The following is a 25952-nucleotide window of genomic DNA, read 5'->3' on the forward strand; positions in this document are numbered from 1 at the left end:
AAGGCAGCTGGGAATGAGGACCTTATCATTGCCCTTGCTGTGCCAAGCATGGTACGCTTGGTGCCGACAGCTCGCTGTCAGGATCCACAAGGTCATTGTGAACCCTGAGGTGTGAAGGTGCTAGAGTCAAGAGGGCTCATATGCTTCTTTAAGAGGTCTTGAGGATGTCTGCTCAATTAACACTTTGCTGTAGGAATCTCTTCCTTTAGAAAACAACCCTGGCAATGTGACAATATTAGGATCATTGAATAATTACCATACCAATATGTACTTGAGGAAAGGGCTAAGTGTTCTGTAGGACCTAAATGTATTTATTCACAGTATGAGCACGGAGACCTTTACAAGCAGGCAGTTGCTGTCACAGCTGATCCTTCAGAATCAACAGGGACTGATGTCTAGTCCTCAGATACAAATAAAAAATTAAAAGTTGCCTTTTCCTCAAGGACAAGATATGCCACATCTGATAATTCTTACGGTAGTTAATAAATACATGTTTAGAAGGTGAGAAATTACAAGAAAACGGGTGCAGTAGTCTATATGTTGAACAATCAACCTCGAAACATGATTAAGTCAAGTGTCAAATGAAACCTTTTATGAGGCTGACTACACAGAAATTATAAAAATAAATTAAAAAAGAATGAATACAATGTGCCTCAAATCAGCCTACTGGGATAAATTCATACATGTTTTATAAAATTAAGTGTGTTTTAGGAAATTTTAGAGAAGATTTTAGAGAAAACGTCTTCTTCTCTCAGTATAATCATTAATCGGACATTACAAGCTTTAGAGTCACTTCAAGGAGACAACTGAAATAGATGGTGACCTAAGACCACCTCATGAGCCTCAATTTCAGTGGTTACAACACTGGTCACTACAGTTGTTCACACCTATATTTCCAAATACAGGTCCCCCTTTTTATGATCAGCATTTGCTGTTTCCTGCCCTGTCCTTATAGGGTGGCTGCATGTCAGAGCACTGCCTACTGAATGTATATAAAGAGGGCTTCAGACCTGACTAAAGACAAGGCACAAGGCATTTGCAGGTAAGAGCAGATGCATTTTGCAGATGAAAACAGGACCAAATCACACTGTGTAGAAAATGATGAATTTATGTTATTGTCCTTTCACCTTCTAGTAGAGACCAAGCAACATTTTTCAAGGGGGGAGGAAGAGCAAAGAGGTAAATATCTGCACATTCTTTGCGAACTCAGTGTCTAATATTTTAATAACAGGATGAATTTAAGAGACTTATCAACAAAGACAAAGACTGAATAGAGCAGGATGAAATATTCTATTTTTGTACTTACTGTATTGTACCATTGTGCTAATCAAAATACTTGCCAAGCCCCATGAAAATATTCTTACTTTCTTGGTCTTAATCACAGATTTCAGGATGGGCGATGCCATTATGGCGGAGTTTGGGGACGCAGCTCCTTTTCTGAGGAAGTCAGAAAAGGAGCGTCTTGAGGCCCAGACTCGCCCCTTTGACATGAAAAAACAATGCTTTGTGTCCGACCCCGAGGTCGAGTATGTTAAGGCCACCATTACCAGCAGAGATGGGGACAAAGTCACTGTTGACACAGAGTTTGGAAAGGTAACTTTGTCAGATAGTCAAACTACATGTATAAGTGAGGGCAAGTGGTAGTGTTTGAGCGGTCAAATAGGACAAGCAATCTTTAAAATCTTTTGACATTTTCCAAGCAAATATAGCAACCACAAACAATATAGCAGAGAAATTACATATATGTATATATACAATAGATAGAAAGAAAAATATATATGTTGTGCCATCTTCTTGAACTACTCCCTGTTGCTAATTCATTTCAGACTGTGACTGTGAAGGAGGATGATGTCCACCCCCAAAACCCGCCAAAGTTTGATAAAATCGAAGACATGGCAATGTTCACCTTCCTCCATGAACCTGCTGTGCTGTTTAACCTCAAAGAGCGTTATGCAGCATGGATGATCTATGTGAGTAATGATGACTAATACAGATATCTGCATTGTATGAAAGATCTAGTTCAATCAAAGAAACATATCATCCTCAGATGATATAACGTCTTGTTCTATCCTCCACAGACCTATTCGGGGCTGTTCTGTGTAACTGTCAACCCCTACAAGTGGCTGCCAGTGTACGATCAGTCAGTGGTCAAAGCCTACAGAGGCAAGAAGAGAAGTGAAGCTCCTCCTCATATCTTCTCTATCTCTGACAATGCCTACCAATACATGCTGGCAGGTATGTTGAACTCATATATGCAATCAGCTGTTGGTATTTGTAATTCTCTTTCTCATGCCTCATCTATGTTTAGACAGTGCATCAGAAAATTAATCACAATCTTTTCAATCTCCTCACAGACAGAGAAAACCAGTCTGTCCTTATTACGTAAGTAATTTCTGGAAATCATATTTGCATGCAAAAACATTAAGTATACCATGCTTTGGCAGTTTGATATTTGCATAGTGTTCATGTGTTGATTACAAAAATATCATGCATGTTTAGTTTACATCACCATATTGCTTTTGTTCCCAGTGGAGAATCTGGTGCAGGAAAGACTGTCAACACCAAGCGAGTCATCCAGTATTTTGCCAGCATTGCAGCGGTGACTGGCAAAAAAGATGCCGCTCAGGAGAAAAAGGTTGGCAAGATAATACTTTGAAGGTTTGAAGTTATAGAATGTGGTACAATTATATTATGACAAAGACACAAAAATGAATATAATAAAAGCAATCTGAAAGTGAATTTTTCATCAGTTGTGCTGGAAGGGTTAGATATATTTCATTTTTGCAATTGTGTGTGGGCCTAATTTTTATATCCATTAAATAAACAGGGCACCCTGGAGGATCAAATCATCCAGGCCAACCCTGCTCTGGAGGCTTTTGGAAATGCCAAGACCATCAGAAATGACAACTCTTCCAGATTTGTGAGTTTTCTTGCAGCAAAACCATTGAGGTTTTTTTTTTTTTTTTTTTGGCTGAACATTTGAAGTATAGATTTAACTATTATTTTCTGGCTGCTAATAGGGAAAATTCATCCGAATCCACTTTGGGGTTAGCGGCAAGCTGGCCTCTGCTGACATTGAGACATGTGAGTATACTGAACAAATTTGAAGGTGCTAGCATCGTTAATTAATCGTTAATAATTTTTTTTTGGAACTTGAGGAAAAAAGGGACAAAAACAGTACTTTCACTGCAATGCCTTATATTATTTAGATCTTCTGGAGAAGTCCCGTGTCACCTACCAGCTTAAGGCTGAGAGAGACTATCATATCTTCTATCAGATTCTGTCCCAAAGGAAACCAGAACTTTTGGGTTTGTATCTAAACACTGGATCATTTAATATATTCCACACTCAAGAACCGTGCCACATGACAACTAAAACTTTGTCCACTTATCTGTTCCAGAGATGCTGCTCATCACCAACAACCCTTATGACTATGCCTACATCTCTCAAGGGGAGACAACTGTGGCTTCTATTGATGATGCAGATGAGCTTATGGCAACAGATGTGGGTGAATTAATATTTAATGCATCTGTCAAAAGGTCAGTCTACCATTATCGCCAAAGAGCCAACTCCAACATGGTTTTAACCATTTTAGGATGCCTTTGATGTCCTGGGCTTCACCCAAGAGGAGAAAAACGGCATTTACAAGCTGACTGGTGCCATCATGCATCATGGCAACATGAAGTTCAAACAAAAGCAGAGGGAAGAGCAGGCAGAGCCTGATGGCACTGAGGGTACATGATTAAGACATAAATGACAATGACCTGTAGATAGATATATAACTGCTGGTGTTGTAGACATGCATGTTTTCTAGGAATTCATTTGAATGCTTTGGAACTAGGAAACAACCTTATTACTAACAAAAGAACTATCACACTGTAACTTTTCTGTTTCGTTCTTATTTCTCAATAAGTGTAATGCTAAACTTTACCTGTAACTGAAAGCAGCATTCTTTGTGTCCATTAGTGAAATTTGCATTTCATAAAGTAAAGAGTAATTGTGTATCCCCAACTGAGGCCTCAATGCATCCGAAAAACCTAAATACTGATTGCTTCTCCTGAACACATGTATTTGCAGATGTCGACAAAGCTGCATATCTAATGGGTTTGAACTCTGCTGACCTTATCAAGGGCCTATGTCACCCAAGAGTGAAAGTAGGAAATGAGTGGGTTACCAAAGGCCAAAGTGTACAGCAGGTGAGACTGTAGTTATTGCACTGAAATCTTTTTGGTGGGTTTAGGAATGAGTTTAATAATCAAAAATATCTAATTTAAACTAGGTATACTACTCAATTGGTGCACTGTCCAAGTCAGTGTATGAGAAAATGTTCCTGTGGATGGTGGTGAGAATCAACCAATCTCTGGATACAAAGCAACCTCGCCAGCACTTCATTGGTGTGCTGGACATTGCTGGATTTGAGATCTTTGATGTAAGTTTTAAAAGTTTTATACAAATTTGATATTTTAATGAAAAATATGAAATACACCTTCTCTGACTTCTCCATTTTGCCAACTTACTTAGTTCAACACCTTCGAGCAACTGTGCATCAACTTCACTAATGAGAAGCTGCAACAGTTCTTCAACCACCACATGTTTGTGCTGGAGCAAGAGGAGTACAAGAAAGAGGGAATTGTATGGGAGTTCATTGACTTTGGCATGGACTTGGCTGCCTGCATTGAACTCATTGAGAAGGTTGGTGTAATTAGTCCTGCAGTTCAGAAAACTGAAGATAATGCATGATTTATTCTACTGAAAAAGTGACACAACATAAGAGCCATTGTAATTGTATTCATAATGGTCTGTCTATCCCACCAGCCCATGGGTATCATGTCCATCCTTGAAGAGGAGTGCATGTTCCCCAAAGCCAGTGATGCAACATTCAAAGCTAAGCTGTATGACAACCATCTGGGTAAAAATCCCAACTTCCAGAAGCCCAGGATTGTCAAGGGTAAACCAGAGGCTCATTTCTCCCTGGTTCACTATGCTGGTACTGTTGATTACAACATCGGTAACTGGCTGGTGAAGAACAAGGACCCACTGAATGAGACTGTGGTAGGACTATACCAGAAGTCCACCCTGAAGATATTAGCCATGCTATTTGCTGGCTATGCCGGTGCAGACTCAGGTAGCCTTTATATTGATAGTTCATCAAACTGTGCTTCATTGTCTTTTGTAGCATATGACTAGGAATAAAAATATGTGCACTGAAATTAACTTTTTGAAATATTCCATTCAGCCCAAGAGTCAGGTGGAGGTAAGGGAGGGAAGGGAGGTGGAAAGAAGAAAGGCTCTTCATTCCAGACTGTGTCTGCATTGCACAGGGTAAGATGCAGTTCTAACACTTTAATTAATTCTAAACAGCTCACCAACGGTTGTGTACTGTTTCAATGTGTGAATCTCTGTTGCAGATCACTCAACTGCAGTATGTGAGTGACTAACTCATCAGCACATTAAAACATAATGACCCTGTTTGGATATAACCAAACTGGAAAGAACCTCAGAGTTATTTACAAAAAGCATGGACACTATTTAATACAATGCTCTACTGGGACTGTACTATTGATGCTTACTTTGTGCTTCATATGTTATGCCAATGTTAGCAGTAAATCTTGGTATAATGTATCATTTCTTTCAGCTATCAGCCCAGTGTATTTGTTGATCAACAACAAAATCTGCAACCAGGGGCCTATTTCACGAAAGGTGGATTAGGCTTTAAGCCTGGATTTAGCAGTTATCCTGGCTTAATTTAGCCAGGATTAGGGATTAATGGGTTTCATGAAAGGTGGATTATCTTGCGAGATTAACCTTGCCAGTAAACCTGGCTATCGTGAGCCTGAACTCGGTTTCATGAAAGTAATCCCACCTTAATTACCATGGAAACTTAGCCTAAGCCTTAGCCTGCTCTGGACCAGGCTAGAAGTCAAGTTTAAATTAATCCAGTGCCCTGTTGTTCAACTTTGTGAAATTACTATTAGTCAATGACTCCAATCGTAAACCAATGACTTTGTTAATTCAACACCTGTTAGTATATGGACTAATTTCAAATTATGCTACATTCAAATAAAATGAAAATAAAAGCATTAAGATATAATCAATTTAATTATATTACTCTAATAGTGTGTGACCATGAATCATAGTTGTTTCACAATGGCTCATGTGATATAATCATTGTCACTCTCAGTCTCTCATAATTATGGAAATACACATTTAATTGGTATTGCCATGCAATCGGGACATTGCACGGCACTGCAGATAGATAGAGTGATAGATAAAGCGCATATAATAGGCCTATAGCATTGGAGATTAGTAGGTTGACAACTGCTTAGCCTATATATTTATGGACTAAATAATAATAATATAAATAGGCTAATAGCCTATATATATTTTTGGACGACTTATGCATTAAGTTTGTCGCCAACACTTTGCCACGCTGTCTCCCTTGCTTTAATTGCCTTTACGTTTTTTTTTTTTTTTTTTGCTTTTATTAGATCAAAGTCAAGCCAAGTACATGAATTATAAAGGCAACACACATTTTTCAGTAGAGATGTTGCTGTAAATACACTTAAGTATAAAAATAACAAAAAAGAAATTGCAATGATTTACAGTGAACAACAAATAACAATGTGGAGAAAGGAACGAAAGAAACAAAAAACTTCAGGGTCTGTAAATGTGAGATGTCTAAGTAATTTCTGATTTGTGATTTTTGAGTTTTAAACAGTAGTTAAATGTGATTAAATTTTTTTTATTAAAAATAAAAGTTTATGCATAAAGATTATGTTGTAGTTTTTTTTTTTTTTATTTATTAAGAAGGTATAAGATAAACAACTGTGGCATTTTTCCATCGTACATAAATCAAAGATATAGGGGAAAAAGGTAAGGAAATATAAAATCAATGTTAGTGCAGAATCCCAAAGTACTTCAGTAAAAGGCAAGAGCAGATTAAAGCAGATAGCAAATAGGTAGGCTACAACGAAAATAAAATGAAAAATAAAATGAATTAATAAATAAATAAATATATAAATAAGTGAATATAGATTTCATTGCCTTTACGGTTAATAACCTCCTTTACTTCCTCATATGCTTGTATTAGGCGCTGAGTCTCATCCAGACTGAGTGACGCAGCCCTCTGCTTCACTCTGATTGGTCACGTTCAAGGAATCTGCGATTGACCGGCATGGTCTTTTGAAGGGAGACGCGATCGCGCACCAGCCTGGCTTTCACAATCCAGACTCGCTAAAGTCGCTCCTTCTCAGCCTGACTTGGCTTTAGTGGAACGGAATAAACCAGGCTGTGCGGGGCAGGCTTTAGCAAGCCTGGATTTGGTTTATATCCTGGTTTATTTAATCCACCTTTCGTGAAATAGGCCCCAGAACTGTTCTGGATGCAAAAGTGTAAAATAATACAAAACATAAAGTTGGAGAGTGTAACAGAGTCACAAAATAATCAGACATCAGGACAGAACAAAGCAAGACAACAACAAAAAACAAAACAAAACAGATGGGAGAGTCAAGTATAGCCAGTGTGCTCAAGGGGAACGGATGAAAATGAAAGGGGTTAATAAGCCTAAAGGCTGATTTATGGTTCTGCGTACGCGTAGCTCATGGAGGATTTGCGTAGCTGACTTGCAGGCTCTCTGAGACCGCCGCAGAGACTTGCCGCACACCTCCCAAAAATTGTAACTACGCGAACCCTATGCAGTTTTCACCTCACTACTTTGCAGCTTTTGTTTGCATTGATTTGTGCATTTCAATTCTTTTGCACCATTTGTACTTTATGTGCGCATTTCAATTATTTTGCACCTTGTTTTGCAATATTTGTTTGAGAAAATAAAACAAGTACGTTTTGTAAAAACATCACTGTTTATTTAGAATGCCACAAATAAGGTTTTTGAAAGGGCTTGTCAGTGTAGGTAACAATATGATAATAATATATTGGCGGGGAATTGCTTAGCGTACTAGACCGACAGGATGCAGAAGCATGGCACACACCATCTGCGTAGCAACTGTGTGAACGCGGCGTCGAGTGTCCACAGAACCATAAATCGGCCTTAATAGATGTGATGTGCAAATGTGTGTGCGGTGGAAGGGGCAAAGAGAGGAAGAAGGGTGGGGGAAGGGTGTAAGATGGATGGGGTGAGGGATAGGGGATGAGGTTGGGAGTGGGAGCTGGAGTGAGATGGGTGGAGTGAAAACATATTGGAGAGATAGAGGGATCCTGCAGCTCGTCAAGTGCCATTGCCACACCCTCAGGAAGTGTATTTGGGCAGGAGTGAAGCCAAGATTGGAGGCGACAGTGGGAATGGCCCAGGAAAAGAAACAAAGTTTAATGGACAGCTAGTGAATACAGGGTATTCACTAAAGTGTACTGGATAAAAGTGGAAGATGGTATGTAAGTAAGCAATTTCTGACCAATACAAAGTGTTGAGAGCACAAACTCCTTGAACACAAAGAGTTACTCCTCCTCCTGGGCTCACAGTACATTGCTTGTGCAAAAAAGTGAAAGTTAAGGCGGGGAAATGTGTTTTTTAGATGGAAATGAAGGATACATTTCATTTTCACAAGGCTCCGTTGGATTACTTGGATTATTTTGTCTCTGACCTTCAATTCTAATGTGTTTAAGCTGCAGACTTATAGTAAGCTTTAAATAAGCAGTTTCTATTGCTGCATTGCTGATTGATGTGAAAAGAATTGCACAACTGATCTGAAATTTGGATGTTTATCTGCAGAATTTGCAGTTTCAAGGACACATTTAATGAAGTTGAAGTGGTGAGGGGGTGAAGATGAAGGCTGAGGAGGAGCTTATCCGTGGGCTAATACAGTAATTTAGAAAGCTCAAACCAGGAAATGACAACACGATGGCTGTATGGTGAAAAGAAGAGCCACAGTGATGACTCTGTCATTGCAAAGGGTCATTTTATTGAAACAATTGTCCACATGTATAGGAGAACCTGAACAAACTTATGACCAACCTGAGGTCAACTCACCCCCACTTTGTGCGCTGCCTGATCCCTAATGAGACCAAGACTCCTGGAGCCATGGAGAATCCCCTAGTCATGCACCAGCTGCGCTGTAACGGTGTGCTGGAAGGCATCAGGATCTGTAGAAAAGGATTTCCCAACAGGATCCAGTATGGAGACTTCAAACAAAGGTGAGCAAAGCAAACTGTCTTTATATAATCTTTGTGAGAACAACTATTCAGTACTGATATTACGCATGTTTCATTTCAGATATCGTATTCTGAACCCTAATGCCATTCCTGAGGGGCAGTTCATTGACAACAAAAAGGCAGCAGAAAAACTGCTAGGCTCCCTGGATATTGACCATGAGCAGTATAGGCTGGGACACACAAAGGTAGGTTCTGTATCTACATTAGTTTAAAAAAATGGTAAGGTTCAATGTGGGAATAACTTAAAGGTAGTTTTCTTGGGTAAAGTTAAAAATCATCTGTCAAAATTAGGTGTTCTTCAAAGCTGGTCTCCTGGGTGTTCTTGAGGAGATGAGAGATGATCGTCTTGCTCTGATCATCACTGGAATTCAGGCAAGAGCCCGAGGAATACTTGCCAGAATTGAATTCCAGAAAATTGTAGAACGCAGGTGAGTGCACAACTTCTCAAATTTACTCTGATAAAAGGCTAATCATTCTTGACATCATTCACAGGGATGGCTTAGTGCAGGTTGGGATGTTGTCTATAATAAATATATATCCATTTTATATGCGTTTATGGATTGAGGGGTAAAAAAAATAATATAATCTATAAATCCTATGTGACTTATCCTTCACAGAGACGCTTTACTGGTGATCCAGTGGAACGTGCGTGCCTTCATGGGAGTCAAGAATTGGCCCTGGATGAAGATGTACTTCAAGATCAAGCCTCTGTTGAAAACAGCTGAAACTGAGAAGGAGATGGCCAACATGAAGGAAGAATTCACCAAGCTTAAAGAGGCTTATGCTAAATCTGAAGCTCGCAAGAAGGAGTTGGAGGAAAAAATGGTCTCACTTCTCCAAGAGAAGAATGACTTGCAACTTCAAGTCCAGTCTGTAAGTTCAGACATCAAGTTCACCTAAAATAATCAAAAAGCATATCAAACTTCAAGTCAATAACAATATTCCTTAAATGCACTATCTGTAGGAACAAGACAATCTCTCAGATGCTGAAGAGCGCTGTGAGGGTCTGATCAAGAGCAAGATCCAGCTTGAGGCCAAAGTTAAAGAGCTGACGGAGAGACTGGAGGATGAAGAGGAGATGAATGCTGAGCTGACTGCTAAGAAGAGGAAGCTGGAGGATGAGTGTTCAGAGCTCAAGAAGGATATTGATGATCTTGAACTCAGTCTGGCTAAAGTGGAGAAGGAGAAACATGCTACTGAGAACAAGGTAATGAAATATGTTGTACTTGTACTCTCAAATCTATATTTCTTTATTAAAAATTATCACACTAACTGTTATTTGCTTTCTCAGGTTAAAAACCTGACTGAAGAAATGGCAGCATTGGATGAAATCATTGCCAAGCTGACCAAGGAGAAGAAAGCTCTTCAGGAGGCTCACCAGCAAACACTGGATGACCTGCAGAGTGAGGAGGACAAAGTCAATACTCTGACCAAGGCCAAGGCCAAGCTGGAGCAGCAAGTTGATGATGTGAGTACTGAAATATTATTTGTGAGGAAAACGTTTGGAGACAGAATGATTATAACATGGCTTCTGCTATGTATTTTGTTTGTTAGCTTGAGGGATCACTGGAGCAAGAAAAGAAAGTGAGGATGGATCTGGAAAGAGCCAAGAGAAAGCTGGAGGGTGACTTAAAGTTAACCCAAGAAAATGTGATGGATCTGGAGAATGACAAGCAGCAGCTAGAGGAAAGGCTCAAAAAGTAAAACAAAGTTTTTAGTTATCATGAATATAACACCTGTTATGCAAGAACTATATGGTCACTAAAGTTAACAATTTCTCATTTCAACATAGGAAAGACTTTGAAATAAGCCAACTATTAAGTAAGATTGAAGATGAACAAGCGATGAGTGCTCAACTTCAGAAGAAACTGAAGGAGTTACAGGTAATCACAGAAATAGCTTTTTAAAGTACCTCTCTATCATACAAATTCTTGATCAAAATGTGTACACTTACTGAATAAACTTTTTCAAGGCCCGCATTGAGGAGCTGGAGGAAGAGCTTGAGGCAGAGAGAGCTGCACGAGCCAAGGTGGAGAAACAGAGGGCAGATTTGTCCAGAGAGCTGGAGGAGATCAGTGAAAGGCTGGAGGAGGCTGGTGGAGCCACTGCTGCCCAGATTGAGATGAACAAGAAGAGGGAGGCTGAGTTCCAGAAGGTGCGCAGAGACCTTGAAGAGGCCACTCTGCAACATGAAGCCACCGCTGCTGCACTGAGAAAGAAGAATGCTGACAGTGTGGCTGACCTGGGAGAGCAGATTGACAACCTTCAGAGAGTCAAGCAGAAGCTGGAGAAGGAGAAGAGTGAGCTCAGACTGGAGCTTGATGATGTGGTCTCCAACATGGAGCAGATTGTCAAAGCCAAAGTAAGATAGCTAAATCAGATTAATCTTCATCTAAAGAATCTGAGGAAACAATGCTACTCAGAAAATGAAGTTTTATGAATGGCATGAAAAGATAGCACATAACAAAACACAGTAAGCACAATAAACACACACTCTACAATGCTCAGCAGAGTAAACCTCTATACTATATCCATTGAAGAATGCTTAACATTTTATGTCCACATTACCTCTAATAAATAAAATATAAGGAAAAAAAACCAAACAAAACCAAAAAACAAACAAACAAACAAACAAACAAACACATCATCTGCCACTCCCATCAGGAAAATCCCCTAAAGTGGCCAGCTCATGGGTGCCCTCTGCTGGCTGCAGTAGTCGGCTGCAGTCAGCTGTAATGACGCTGCCAACAGGTGTCACAGTCCAGAGAAAGTTGGGGTGGTGGTGATGGGGTGTGATTATTGGAAGACTTTATGTATACAAAGATTTGAGACATCAGAGAAAGGTAACACATGTAAACTTAAATGAACTCAAACTTAAACATATTACCACATTTCCTGCTGCAACCCTATTACTCACAATAAGCAGGTTTCTTGTGTGCATGTAAATGTAGTAAATATACATATACAGTACCATGAATTATAGCCCTTTAGTCCATAAGGCTAGTGTTGGAATGCATAATTTTCCTGACCATGACATAACACATTCGTATGGTGAAAAACCGTATGGTGTATGGTGTATGGTGTATGGTGTATCGTATGGTGTTTGAATGCAATCTATAATATTAATATTGAATTAATATAAAATTTTTATTAAACTTTAATCCAGACAAACCTTGAGAAAATGTGCCGCACTCTGGAAGATCAAATGAGTGAATACAGGACAAAATCTGAAGAAGGCCAGCGTACCATCAACGATTTCACCATGCAAAAAGCAAAGCTTCAAACGGAAAATGGTAAAATAACAAGTTAACTTACACAGTGACATTCAAATTCAGAATTAATTTTTACTAGAAGTGACATTTAGAAAATGTAAATAATTTATCTTAGACTTTATAATCCCAGTATACAATAACAAGATAACATATCAGAGAATTGGTGAGCAGAGGCAGGATCGATTGGCATCCTTGCAAATATAGCAAATATGTGACTGAAAAGTGAGCAATAATGAAAGAGTGAGTGTCTATCAATGTCATCTATAGGTGAGCTTGCCAGACAGCTTGAGGAGAAGGACTCTCTTGTCTCCCAGCTAACCAGAGGAAAGCAGTCATACACTCAGCAGATTGAAGATCTTAAGAGACAACTGGAGGAGGAAGTCAAGGTCTTTTTTACCAGAGCATTTGTTTTCAAAATGATGGGTCATACACAAAATATCTTTGGCTTACCTTCCTACTTCCTTGTCACAGGCCAAGAATGCACTTGCCCATGCAGTGCAGTCTGCTCGTCATGACTGTGACCTGCTGAGGGAGCAGTATGAGGAGGAGCAGGAGGCCAAGGCTGAGCTGCAACGCAGCATGTCCAAGGCCAACTCTGAGGTGGCTCAGTGGAGAACCAAGTATGAAACTGATGCCATCCAGAGGACTGAGGAGCTTGAGGATGCAAAGTAAGTACTTCAAAAATAAACTCTTTCAAACCTTATGTTCAATCAGTTCTTCATGCCAATCAATGCAGGACAAAACATTTATCTATATGCAATAGCTGTACAGTGCTGAATATGATTTCATAAAAATATCCTCCAGTCAGACCAAACCTAAAATCTACAATGTACAATGCAGCCAGTTTTATGTGGTCTTTGCATACTGGCATAATCACTGAAAACATGCCTCATAAAAGAAATCTAAAAATGGTTCATACATTTGGCCTGGATATATCCCTTAAGAATTTGTGTGAAAAATGATTTTATTTAAATTTTTTTTTTCATTTTTTCCACTTAGGAAAAAGCTGGCTCAGCGTCTGCAGGATGCAGAGGAAGCTGTGGAAGCTGTCAATGCTAAATGCTCCTCCCTGGAGAAAACTAAACACAGACTCCAGGGTGAAATTGAGGATCTCATGGTGGATGTGGAGAGATCTAATGCTGCTGCAGCAGCTCTGGACAAGAAACAAAGAAACTTTGATAAGGTAAGAAAAGGTGGAAAAAAAATTAAAATTGATAGCCATACAATTTAATGCAGAGTATTATTTCTGGGTATTTTAAGAATTCAGATTTTTTGACATATCTGCTGTGATATATTATTCAACAAGGTCCTTGCAGAGTGGAAACAGAAGTATGAGGAGTCCCAGACTGAGCTGGAAAGTGCTCAGAAAGAATCCAGATCTCTCAGCACTGAGCTCTTCAAACTCAAGAACTCTTATGAAGAGTCTCTGGATCATCTGGAGACCATGAAGAGAGAAAACAAGAACCTTCAAGGTAAGATGATATAATTTATGTCATTCTTTATTTAATGAGAGAGAGTGTGGGAAGACTGAAACAAAAGTTAAATAGGCTAATTGATTACTTTTAAAACAGAGGAAATTTCTGACCTGACTGAGCAACTTGGTGAGGGAGGAAAGAGCATCCATGAGTTGGAGAAGGTCCGTAAACAGCTGGAACAGGAGAAGGCTGAGATACAAACTGCACTGGAAGAAGCTGAGGTGAGAAATATTGAAAATCTCATATACATGTGTAGCTAAGTTCTAATTATTATATTTATAATATCACTATACACATTATTATGAATTACCTTCTTGATTTAATTAAAAAAGTGTTTTAGCTGTAACACCTTGGAACCAAAAAAACAGTTCATTATTTTTTTTGTACAGGGCTCCCTTGAGCATGAAGAAGGTAAGATCCTTCGGGCTCAGCTTGAGTTCAACCAAGTTAAGGCTGACATTGAGCGTAAACTGGTTGAGAAGGATGAGGAGATGGAGATGACCAAGAGGAACCAGCAGAGAGTGGTGGACACTCTGCAAAGCTCTCTGGAAGCTGAGACTCGCAGTAGAAATGAGGCACTAAGGCTGAAGAAGAAGATGGAGGGAGATCTGAATGAGATGGAGATCCAGCTCAGCCAGGCCAACAGGCAGGCAGCAGAGGCTCAGAAGCAGCTCAAGGGTCTCCATTCACATCTCAAGGTAACATTTCATATCATCAGTACTTCTCTGATAACTGGTGTGATAATATAAATCATATGGAGCTACTAAAATCCTGTATTAAATGTCTACAGGACTCCCAGCTGCAGCTGGATGATGCTCTTCGTGCCAATGATGACCTGAAGGAGAACACTGCCATTGTGGAGAGACGCAACAATCTGCTGCAGGCTGAACTTGATGAGCTGAGGTCTCTGGTGGAACAGACTGAGAGAGGTCGCAAACTGGCTGAGCAGGAACTGCTGGATGTCAGTGAGAGAGTTCAGCTGCTGCACTCTCAGGTATGTCAAAGCTACTATGTCATATATCATTATATCAGTGTTAGTTCTTGTATGTGTTTCTGTAATACTGCATGCAAATTTTTACCCATGGTCACTAAAAAACTGTAATCATCTAATCTTTCTTCTGCATTATCTGTAGAACACCAGCCTGCTGAACCAGAAGAAGAAGCTTGAAGGTGACACATCCCAGCTTCAGAATGAAGTGGAAGAGGCTGTGCAGGAGTGTAGAAATGCTGAGGAGAAAGCCAAGAAGGCCATCACTGATGCTGCCATGATGGCAGAGGAGCTGAAGAAGGAGCAGGATACCAGCGCTCACCTAGAGCGCATGAAGAAGAATATGGAGCAAACCATCAAGGACCTGCAGCACCGTTTGGATGAAGCTGAGCAAATCGCCATGAAAGGTGGCAAGAAACAGATCCAGAAGCTGGAGGCCAGGGTAAGCAGTTCTTCTTCACTTAAAGCAAACATACACAGGCCTTTTTTAAATCATAGTTTAAATTAAAAAAAAATATATGGAATATGAAATACAACATAATTGCATTTGACAAACATATAAACTGCATCAACAACTGTTCCTTTAAAGGTGAGAGAGCTGGAGAATGAGGTGGATATGGAGCAAAGGAAAGGCAGTGACTCAATAAAAGGTGTCCGCAAGTATGAGAGACGCATCAAAGAGCTCACCTATCAGGTATATTTTGTGGGCAAAATATGCAGCATTCGATTAAATGTTCACCAAAATATTAAGATAGTGAAGTACATTTAACAAGTGAAAACATTTCCTTCTTTAATGATGCAGACAGAGGAGGACAAGAAGAATCTGACCCGTTTGCAAGACCTGGTAGATAAACTACAACTCAAAGTCAAGTCCTACAAGCGGGCTGCAGAGGAAGCTGTAAGCTGATTCCAACTGTCCTATTTATGAGACAAGTCTTAAAATATATCTTGGTTTAACATATACTATGTATGATAAATGTTAAATATGATTCACTGAATGTTAATATTTACAAAGGAGGAACAATCCAACGCAAACCTGGGCAAGTTACGCAAGTTCCAGCATGAGCTGGAGGAAGCAGAGGAGAGGGCTGACATTGCAGAGTCCCAGGTTAATAAGATGAGAGCCAAGAGCCGTGACAGTGGTACTAAGGTCAGTGATGATTGAGACTGTGGAAAATCTGTAAGATCTAGTTCAGACAAAAGCAGATACACACACCACCACACACTTCTAGTGGATCATAAGTAATGATTGAGAGGGATAATTGTTTATTAGGACAATCCTGCTCATTCTGCCTTTAATATTTCAACCTTGATCAACACATGTACAAATGCTTGTTTTGTCAAATGAACAATGCATAATTAGTAAATGCTGATGAAATGGAGTCTGTGTTTATCTAAATAATAAAGCTGCAATTATCATATTTCAGTTTTAAAGAACGACAACAACTCTAACAATTTCACCAGAGTCAAATTTCTCATCACTTGACTTTTTGTCTTTTTTTTTTTTTTTTTTTTTAACTTAATACAGAAAGGACATGATGAAGAGTGAAGCCCTCAACTGGACTTTCAAGAAAATCGATTGTAGTCTTTTAGTTCTCCTTTATTCTCCATGCAACATGAGCAGAATAAATAAGTTGTAGATGCATCACTGTGTGTATTATGTCCTGCAGTGTCACACATGTTCATGTTTGAAAGACCCATAAGTGATCATTTGTTGGTTTTTGAGGTGTATACAATGCAAAATGTCAGCTTTGGATAAAAAGAAAAAAAACTATACACTCTAAAGCTGATGAGGAACTCTGAATCACAACTGGATGCTGATGCCACCAATGCCACAAAATACTGTAGGCTATGTCAGCAACTTGATTAAAATGATGTGACCATGTTACCACGACATAGAGCTGAAAACTAGCACCATCTAGTGGCAGAATAATGCCACTAGATGCCACAAATAATGCTGCCAGCAGATTTCCTAGCAGGGCCACTGTGCCTTATTCACTGATAACTTTACTTCATTCATTAGGGATGAATTTGTTTATTTTGTCATGAACAAGTGATCCAATTTATCTTAAAAGGCCATCTTTCTGTAATGACAGCTCCTCTGAACAGGTCTACATTTACAATGTTCTGTACATTCTCTGTCTTAAAGTTTTAAAAAGTTTTAAAGTTTAATTTCTATTCCATCACTTAATCTTCTGGTGAAATGCTTATGACTGATCAACTGAAATCAGAAAATACTGTTGATGGCAAATGCAGCATCAGTTTTGATTACTAACTGAAGGAAAAAGAAGAGCAAGTACAATACAGTACACAGTGTGGTACATCATATGCCACTAGTAGTAAAGACAAAATGAGGTGCAGAGCACAGCCCTCTATAGTATGGCTTGCATGTCAGCTCCTCCTAACAATAGAGTGACCCTTAAACAGCAAAAGGAAAGTTGGGTTGGGTTACATGTTTCAACAAGAGAACAGTGGGTAAGAGTTCCAACCTTTGTTCCTTGCATCTGAAAGACTGCAATGCTGTGCTGATAACTTGAGCACACTAGACAGCTGAGAATGAGAACCAACAAGGCAAGGTTAAGCTCAAAATAGCTGCAAGTTGTTGAGACTTAGTAAGGAGCTTGATTAGTTAGTAATGAAGAGTTGAAGGTTTTGGGTCATGAAAGGTCATTTTGACAAGGGAAATAACATGACGTGTTAGCATCTCTTCTAATCATGGCTGCAAAAGGTTGCTCACTGTATGTCACGGTGTAATCACACCATTGTCACCATGGTAGGTCACTTGACCCAATCAGAGAATAATTTTAGCCAAGACGCCTTACAACCCTGACTGGTGGTGAGCTATTAATTGCAGCAGTATTGCGAACATACAAAAAACAAAACAAAACAACAACAACAACAAAAGCATTACACCTACAGTCAGATCCATAAGTATTTGTAAGTATTTATAATTTTGTTCTTGTACACCACTATGGTGGATTTGAAATGGAGTAATCAAGACAGGACTGAAGTGCAGACTTTCAGCTTTAATTTAAGGGGTTGAACAAAAATATGACATTAACTGTTAAGGAATTACAGCCAGTTTTATTGTCACCCCATTTTCAGTGGCTCAAAAGTAATTGGACAAACTATACATAACATATATAACTACAATTATAAGGATCATATTCAGTATTTGGAGGGAAATCTTTTGCAATCTATGACTGCCTGAAGTCTGGAACCCATGAACAACATCACCAAATTCTGAGACACTCTGCCAAGCCTTTACTGCAGCTACCTTCAGTTGCTGCTGGTTTGTTGGGCTGCGTTCCAAATTGCATACTTCTACTTTTTACTTTTAGTATGTACTGCAGCTGCCCTTACAAAGTATATAGTGTAGTATGCAGCATGCATGCGTATGCATACTATTGGGACACACTACATACGTCATCCATGAACTCTGACCTTCTTGCTCACTTCCGCTGCCGTCCGTAGCACCACATTTGAATTTTGTTGTCAAAATGCTGGTGATATTTCATACTGTGCTGTTGTCTGTCATATTTCTTATCTTCTGTCTTTCTGTCACCTCTGCTGTCACTGACCGAGGTGAGTGCGATATGTGTGTTGTGTTGTCTTTCATATATGGGCGTCGGTTGTACACTCAGCTCAGTCAATGCGACGTAACGCCCGCTGAGCAAAGGATTGTGAGTCAGAATGGCCAGCGAAGCATGCTGACATGCATACTATGAAATATGACCTGATGTAGTAGATCATCTTGGTACTCTTGGCATACTGCATCTGACATACTATGTATTGGGACATACTAATTTTTTTTTTTTTTTTTTTTGCATAGTAAATAGTATGGTAGTATGGGTATTGGAACGCAGGGTTGGTCTTTTGCCCTTCAGTTTGGTCTTTAGCAGGTGAAAAGCAGCTCAGTTGGGTTCAGATCTGGGCTCTGACTCGGCCACTGAAGAGTATTACACTTCTTTGCTTTCAGTAACTCTTGGGTTGCTTTCACAGTATGTTTTGGGTCATTGTCCATCTGCACTGTGAAGCGCTGTCCTATCAGTTTTGTGGCATTTGGCTGAATCTGAGCAGATAGTATAGCCTTATAAACATCAGAATTCATCCTGCAACTTTCACCAGCAGTCACATCATCAAGAAACACTAGTGACCCAGTTCCATTGGCAGCCATACATGCCCATACCATGGAACTGACTCCACCATGCTGGACAGATGATGTGCTCTGCTTTGGGTCATGAGCTGCTCCTTGCATTCTCCACATTTTTCTCTTCCCATCATTCTGGTACAAGTTCATCTTCATTTCATCTGTCCAAAGAACCTTATTCCAGGATTGGGCAGGCTTTTTTTTTTAGATGTTTCTTGCAAGGTGTAATCTGGCCCTCCTGTTCTTGAGTGACACCAGTGGTTTGCACTTTGCTGTTTACCGTCTGTATTTATTTTTTTGCAAACATCTCTTGACCGTGGATTTGGACAATAATACGCCTGCCTCCTCCAGAGTGTTTTTGACTTTGCCAGATGTTGTGAATGAGTTTTTCTTCACCAGTGAAAGAATTCTTCTTTCATCCACTTGAGATGTTCTCCATGGTCTTCCGGGTGTTTTAGAGTTGCTGAGCTCACCAGTGCATTCCTTCTTTTTCAGGATATACCAAATTGTTGATTCTGCTATTCCTAAATTTGTTGCTATCTGTCTGATAGATTTTTTTTTTTTTTTTTTTTGAGCCTTAGGATGGGCTCCCTCACCTGCACCTGCACCTCTTTGGATTGCATGTTGAAGATTCTGATAAACAGTTACCAAATGCAAATGCAAACACTTGAAATTAACTTCAGACCTTTTATTTTCTTAATTTGTCATGTAATAATGAGGGAAAAGGTCACATCTGGCCATGAAACTGCTATTTAGTCAAGTGTCCAATTACTTTTGAGCCTCTGAAAATAGACTGACAATGTATATAACTGTCTGACTGTGTTCCTTAACAATTAATGCCATATTTTTGTGCAAGTCCTTAAATTAAAGCTGAAAGTCTGCACTTCAATCCTGTCTTGATTACTCCATTTCAAATCCACTATGATGGTGTACAAAATTATAAATATTGTGTCACTGTCCAAATAGTTATGGACCTGACTGTATACATTGTACAACATGAATCTACTGAAGAAAATTACCTATAGAAAGGCACCTAAATATATAAAATAAAGTGGCTGATAGAATAGTCAAGATGAACTTACATGACAAGTGATATTTAATAATTTTATGGTATATTAATATAACTCTTTAGAGTAAAAAATGAACATCTATCAAATCTTCAGAGTAATACAATGTATCACTATAATCACCAATGATTTAATAATGTAAACTACTGGTTTAAATGAAAGAGCTGCTATTTTTTTGTTTTCCCTTTTCCATGATGCACCAGAAACTACAATCAAAATTGATTGTTCTTATATGTTTTTAGATTTTTTTTTTTAAAAAAAAACATTGATCATTTTGTTTTTAAACCTTAAATAAATTAGATAATCTTGGTCTCAAAATAAACAAACTTAATAAAACTGATGACAAGTAATCAGTAACAAGGATGCAGATGCTGCAATGGCAGAGTTTGGGCCTGCAGTTCTTGTGAAGGAGGATGACGTCAATCCTAAGAACTCACCAAAGTTTGATAAAATCAAGGACATGGTGGTGTTCACCTTCCTCCATGAACCTACTGTTTAACCTCAAAGAGCGTTATGCAGCATGGATGAGTCAATGAGTAACTAAAAAAAATCCAAGAGTTTCTAATTTATATTTCTTCTACTAAAGCTGCAATATCTTCCACAATATATTGATATCTTAACAATATCGTGACATAAAACTAAATTTTGTCTCAGATTTCAGATATTGTAATATTGTGATCTGGCATAAGCAGGGACGTGCACAGATAGACACTAGGTGGTGCTAGAGCACCTGCCCTTGCTCTAGTCTGGACCAGCAAGTGCCCTTTTAAAAGTTATTATTATTTTTTTTTAACAGTGTACTGTATGTGGCCCAATGGTGACATCGATCAATTCTCGATTAAATGCATGTAATAATAATGCCCCCGTTGTAATTGTGTAATTGTATTGTTGGTCTAGGCAGCTACAGCAGGCAGCGCAGGGAAGCAGCTCTCTGCTGTCCTGCAATAGGCCATCTACCAGCATGGAAGATGAGGGAGATGAATCACCAGAATATGTGACAGACACAGATGAAGCAGAAATGTCAGAGTCCAGAGCAGCTACAGACACAGTGCTCTCTGATGATCAAAATGAGGGAGAGATGGAAGGAGGATCCTCCATAGAACAAGAAAGGCATGAGCAAGAACCAGCTGTTCGTGAAAGAGACACAATTGCAAAGATACCTATTATGCAATATCCGACAGATCCTTCCCATGTTGAAGCATTTCACATCAAGTGCAATGACAGCTACATTTCCACTGTAGGCCCTTGTCAACCAGATATGGCATATCCCAAAAATGCTGAGGGTCGGTCATTCCAAAAACAATGGTTCTCTGGGAATGTGTGGCTGGAGTACTCACCTACTGCTGATTCAATTCACTGTTTTAGCTGTCGGCTTTTCCTCTCTGAAGAAAAGTATAAAAGCAGAACAGCATGGACGACTGATGGCATAAGAAAGTGGAACACTGCTCTTGAAAGGCACTTCAGTCTGCTTTTGATGTTTCAGATTTAAAGGGGGTGGAAGTTCGAGAGCGAGAGAGGCAGACAAATAGAGAAATCCTGACAAGGTTTATTGATCTCACAGTATATCTTGCATGACAGGGACAAGCATTCTGAAGTAGTGATGAAAGCGAATATGCTGAATATGCATATGGAAAAAGTTGCCCAAGTGAAAGTCACCAAGACAAGGCCCCAGGTGTCAATGTTTTCTAATAGAAGCCAAAATGACATAATTGCAGCGCTGGGTACTTATATCAGGAGGGAAATACAAGGTGAAATAAAAGAGGCTGAAATGTACTCCATCCTACTTGATGAAACCTCTGATGTTTCGCACCAAGAACAAGTGTCATTTGTATTGCAATATTGTCATAATATGCAAATAAAGGAGAGATTCATTGAGGTGTGCAGTGTTGACACAACTACAGGCCAGGATCTGGAGAATACTATGCTCTCGCTTCTGCAGAAGAATGGCCTAGAGCTGAAGAATATGTATGGCCAAGGCTACGATGGAGCAGCCAACATGAGTGGCATGTGTAAGGGTCTTCAAGCCAGAATACGTGCACACAATGAGAAGGCCCTTTATGTGCACTGTAAAGCACACTGCCTGAATCTGGTCCTGGTGGAAGTGTCAAAGTCCAACAAGCATTTTGTGACATTCTTCAACCTTGTGGAGAAATTGTATGCTTTTTGCACTGGCTCCCCAAAGCACCATGCTGCCTTGGTGAAATGGCAGAAGACTCTGTATCCTGGACAGCGTGTTATGGAGCTCCAAAAGCTGTCGGATACCTGATGGGCTTGCAGGGAAAAAGCACTGGGGGCCCTTCAGAGAAATCTGAATGAAGTTTTGAAGCTCCTTGATGACATCAGTGACAGCGATCCACCTAACCTGGCCCAAGGTGATGCTCAGATGTACAGAAATGCGATCAACTTTGTATTTATTCTCTGCCTGGAAATCACCACCCCAGTGTTCGAAGCCACTGCTGTGGCACCAGATTCTCTGCAGGAAGAAGGCTTGGACCACTTCACTTCCTACAAGATCATTGATGGTGTGCTTCACACATTGCAAACCATGAGGTCTGAGGAGAAGTTTGAGGAAATATTTGGATGTGCATCAGAGAAGGCAGAGAGCCTCAACATTCCAGTACCTACTGTCGTGCCTGGTCAGGAGAGGAAATGGAAAGTGCCAATGCGTTTCCAACACAGCGCAACAGTGTCTCAAATAAGCGCTCAGTTTGAGCCTGTGGAGGCATACTTCAGGAGTAGTGTGTACTACAACTTTCTGGATACTATGATTGAGGAGCTTAACAGGAGATTCAAGGGGGACAACACTGGAAGTCCCACTGACAGAATTATTCAGTCCTTCCACCCCTTAACAGTACATGCCAACTGGGTAAGCCCCTCAAACGCAGAAGCAAAGGAAGCTGTCCACATTCTCTGTGATTTCTATGAAGAAGACGAGGACCAGCTGAAGACAGAACTAAAGGTCTTCCACTCCAGCTTTCCTTAAAAAGACCTAAAAGAAATCTTTGCCATACTGAGGGAAAACAGGGGCCAGCTCATCTTTCCAACCTTTGTGAAGATGATACAAATCTATGCGACATTGCCAGTAACAACAGCTTCTGTGGAGAGATCATTTTCAAAGCTGAACATTATCAAGAACAAACTGAGAAGTCTGTGTGGAGAAGAGCGGTTCTCTGACATTCTCCTGCTTGCCATAGAGAAAAATATCCAGATAAACCATAGTGAGGTCATCAGAATCTTCAAAGACATGGCACTGAGGACGATGCTCCTTTAAAGCAGGAGAATGATAATGCTCACTCAAGTCTAGAGTAGAGCTAGAGTCCAAGTCTCAAGTCTTTGAACTAGTCTCTTTTTTCAATTTTGTGTTAAAATGTGTTGATTTTGAATGGTTATTTATTTTATAGACACTAAAGCATGCATTGCTATCTTTGTTCTGTTGTTGCCAAAGACCATAGTCAGTAATGACACAGTAATTTTGCTGTTGAATATTAAACATCTGCATCAGCATTATTTATGGGTATTGAAATAAATAAATATGAAATTACGTACATGTGCCTGTAATGATGTTATTTTTTTTTTAAAATCTCACACTACTATAATAAGGCAGCCGGTAGTTCCGCACGCTGCAGAAGGTGCCCTTTTTTTCACTTGAGCATCTGCCCCCCAAAATGTCTGTGCACGCCACTGGGCATAAGTGATGTCTTTTCCTGGTTTTAAAAGCTGTATTACTGTATAGAAATGCAATTTTCTGCACTTAATTGATGGTTCTCGCTCTATTGTTGTTGTTGTTTTTTGCTACCTGCTTGGTCATCATATCCACATTACTAATGATTGGATAGAAAAAATCACTATTGTGTATACATCTTTTGAAAGCACAGCCATCCCTACATCTTTTCCCCCACAATATTGATATTGAGGTATATGGTCAGCGGTCACTGCCTACAGAGGCATGAAGAGAAGTGAGGCTCATCCTCATATCTTCATCTCCGACAATGCCTGCCAATACATGCTGGCAGGTTGTTCAGCTGTTATCAGCTGCTGCACTCTCAGGTAAAACTATGGTGAGGTAGTAGGTTTAACTAAATAATTGTACTGAAGTGTTTGACACACTGAACTGAACTGAACTCAACTCAACTTCACTTTATTTATATAGCACTTTAAAAACAACCACAGCTGAAACAAAGTGCTGTACATAAATGATAATAAAACAACAAAAACTGAACTTGACAGCAATATTTGCTTGCTAATATAGAGCAGCAGCCTGCTGAACCAGAAGAAGCTTGAAGGTGACACAGCCCAGCTTCAGAATGAAGTGGAAGAAGCTGTGCAGGAGTGTAGAAATGCTGAGGAGAAAGCCAAGAAGGCCATCACTGATGCTGCCATGATGGCAGAGGGGCTGAAGAAGGAGCAGGACACCAGTGCTCACCTGGAGCGCATGAAGAAGAACATGGAGCAAACCATCAAGGACCCGCAGCACCGTTTGGATGAAGCTGAGCAAATCGCCATGAAACGTGGCAAGAAAAGCACATTTACTCATGTACTGGATTTAAGTACACTATTTCCATTCAGTAAGAGTTTATACTTACTTACTATACTTACTCCACAACAATTCAGGGGGAAATTTTCACCTCATGACATTTATTTGACTTTAGTTACTATGCAGAATAATATTTTACATGCAAAAAGCTTACCTATCAGGTAAATTCTTATTATGTACTTTATTTTCCGTAATTTCAACATAAAATCCTGTGTGAATTGTTAAAGTAATACATATTACTGTTGTTACTGGACTTGGTTAAGACTGAAGAGGACCGGAAGAATTTATCCCGTCTTCAAGACCTAGTGGACAAACTGCAGCTGAAGGTGAACTCCTACAAGAGAGCTGCAGAGGAGGCTGTAAGTACTTGATATTGACAGGCTTATGTCAGCTGTGTTGCAATACTTGTAAAATACAATATTCAGCAACTTCACAGGAGGAACAAGCCAACACCAATTTGACCAAGTTCCATAAACTGCAACATGAGCTGGATGAGGCGGAGGAGAGGGCTGACATTGCTGAGTCACAGGTCAACAAAATGAGAGCTAAGAGCCATAATGTTGGTTCTAAGGTGAGTTATGCTGCCATTTTTCTTCATATTCCTGGACATTTTGTTATACTGCAAAGTTAAGCTGTTATTGTCAGTTGTTACTAAAAATGCTTTAATCAGAGATCTTAGGAGACTTATTTAAGGAGCTTACCTATCAGGTAAATTCTTATTATGTACTTTATTTTCCATAATTTCCATATTTTCCATAATTTCAACATAAAATCCTGTGTGAATTGCTAAAGTAATACATATTGCTGTTGTTACTGGACTTGGTTAAGACTGAAGAGGACCGGAAGAATTTATCCCATCTTCAAGACCTGGTGGACAAACTGCAGCTGAAGGTGAAATCCTACAAGAGAGCTGCAGAGGAGGCTGTAAGTACTTGATATTAACAGGCTTATGTCAGCTGTGTAATTGTTAAAGTAATACATATTGCTGTTGTTACTGGACTTGGTTAGGACTGAAGAGGACCAGAATTTTTGGTTAAGACTGAAGAGGACCGGAATTTTTAATCTTTAATCAGAGATCTTAGGAGACTTATTTAAGTGTAATGTTTACACACAATGAGTAGCTTTCACATATATATTTTTTGCCTTTTATACTGACTGGTTTGACATTGATCAAGTTGCTCATTACTTTATTTCATCCTCTTTCACAGAAGGGACATGATGAAGAGTGAAGCTCACAGATGGAACTATAAAAGACTCTTGAAGGCATGCAAGCAAGATATCAGTTTAAAGAGCCACAATTT

At 39.5% G+C, this 25952-nt stretch overlaps 1 protein-coding gene across 4 annotated transcripts; it reads left to right on the plus strand.

Annotated features, from left to right (window-relative positions):
• The first annotated feature begins 1392 nt into the window (after positions 1-1392).
• Positions 1393-25880, plus strand: LOC115378973 (myosin-6-like). Of its 4 annotated transcripts, none has more exons than XM_030079578.1 (37): positions 1393-1593; positions 1827-1970; positions 2079-2235; positions 2355-2382; positions 2530-2635; positions 2828-2920; positions 3021-3084; positions 3210-3308; positions 3401-3504; positions 3596-3734; positions 4078-4196; positions 4280-4429; positions 4522-4692; positions 4816-5125; positions 5237-5322; positions 8942-9147; positions 9227-9350; positions 9457-9593; positions 9783-10038; positions 10130-10372; positions 10457-10633; positions 10720-10865; positions 10958-11048; positions 11138-11527; positions 12332-12458; positions 12705-12823; positions 12909-13105; positions 13437-13620; positions 13744-13909; positions 14009-14133; positions 14302-14610; positions 14703-14906; positions 15046-15342; positions 15490-15594; positions 15703-15798; positions 25088-25222; positions 25860-25880. In XM_030079578.1, the coding sequence occupies exons 1-37, from the start codon at positions 1393-1395 to the stop codon at positions 25878-25880; spliced, it is 5826 nt and encodes a 1941-aa protein (XP_029935438.1). The 4 variants fall into 4 exon arrangements, with proteins under 4 accessions (XP_029935438.1, XP_029935440.1, XP_029935439.1 ...); XM_030079580.1 differs by lacking the exons at positions 25088-25222; positions 25860-25880 and adding exons at positions 15916-16050; positions 16429-16449 and having other exon boundaries at positions 5255-5322; XM_030079579.1 differs by lacking the exons at positions 25088-25222; positions 25860-25880 and adding an exon at positions 15916-16065 and having other exon boundaries at positions 4816-5143; positions 5273-5322.
• The last annotated feature ends 72 nt before the right edge of the window (positions 25881-25952 follow it).

This window comes from Myripristis murdjan, chromosome 20, assembly GCF_902150065.1.
Source record: "Myripristis murdjan chromosome 20, fMyrMur1.1, whole genome shotgun sequence".
Lineage (NCBI taxonomy): Eukaryota > Metazoa > Chordata > Actinopteri > Holocentriformes > Holocentridae > Myripristis > Myripristis murdjan.

What these genes read in the sequence shown, in the direction of transcription:
- LOC115378973 (XM_030079578.1), top strand. Translation starts at nt 1,393, where the DNA reads ATGGGCGATGCCATTATGGCGGAGTTTGGGGACGCAGCTCCTTTTCTG. An exon ending in AACCAGTCTGTCCTTATTAC is followed by an intron (nt 2,383 to 2,529) that starts GTAAGTAATTTC and finishes TTTTGTTCCCAG; the next exon opens with TGGAGAATCTGGTGCAGGAA. An exon ending in AGAAAACAAGAACCTTCAAG is followed by an intron (nt 13,910 to 14,008) that starts GTAAGATGATAT and finishes CTTTTAAAACAG; the next exon opens with AGGAAATTTCTGACCTGACT.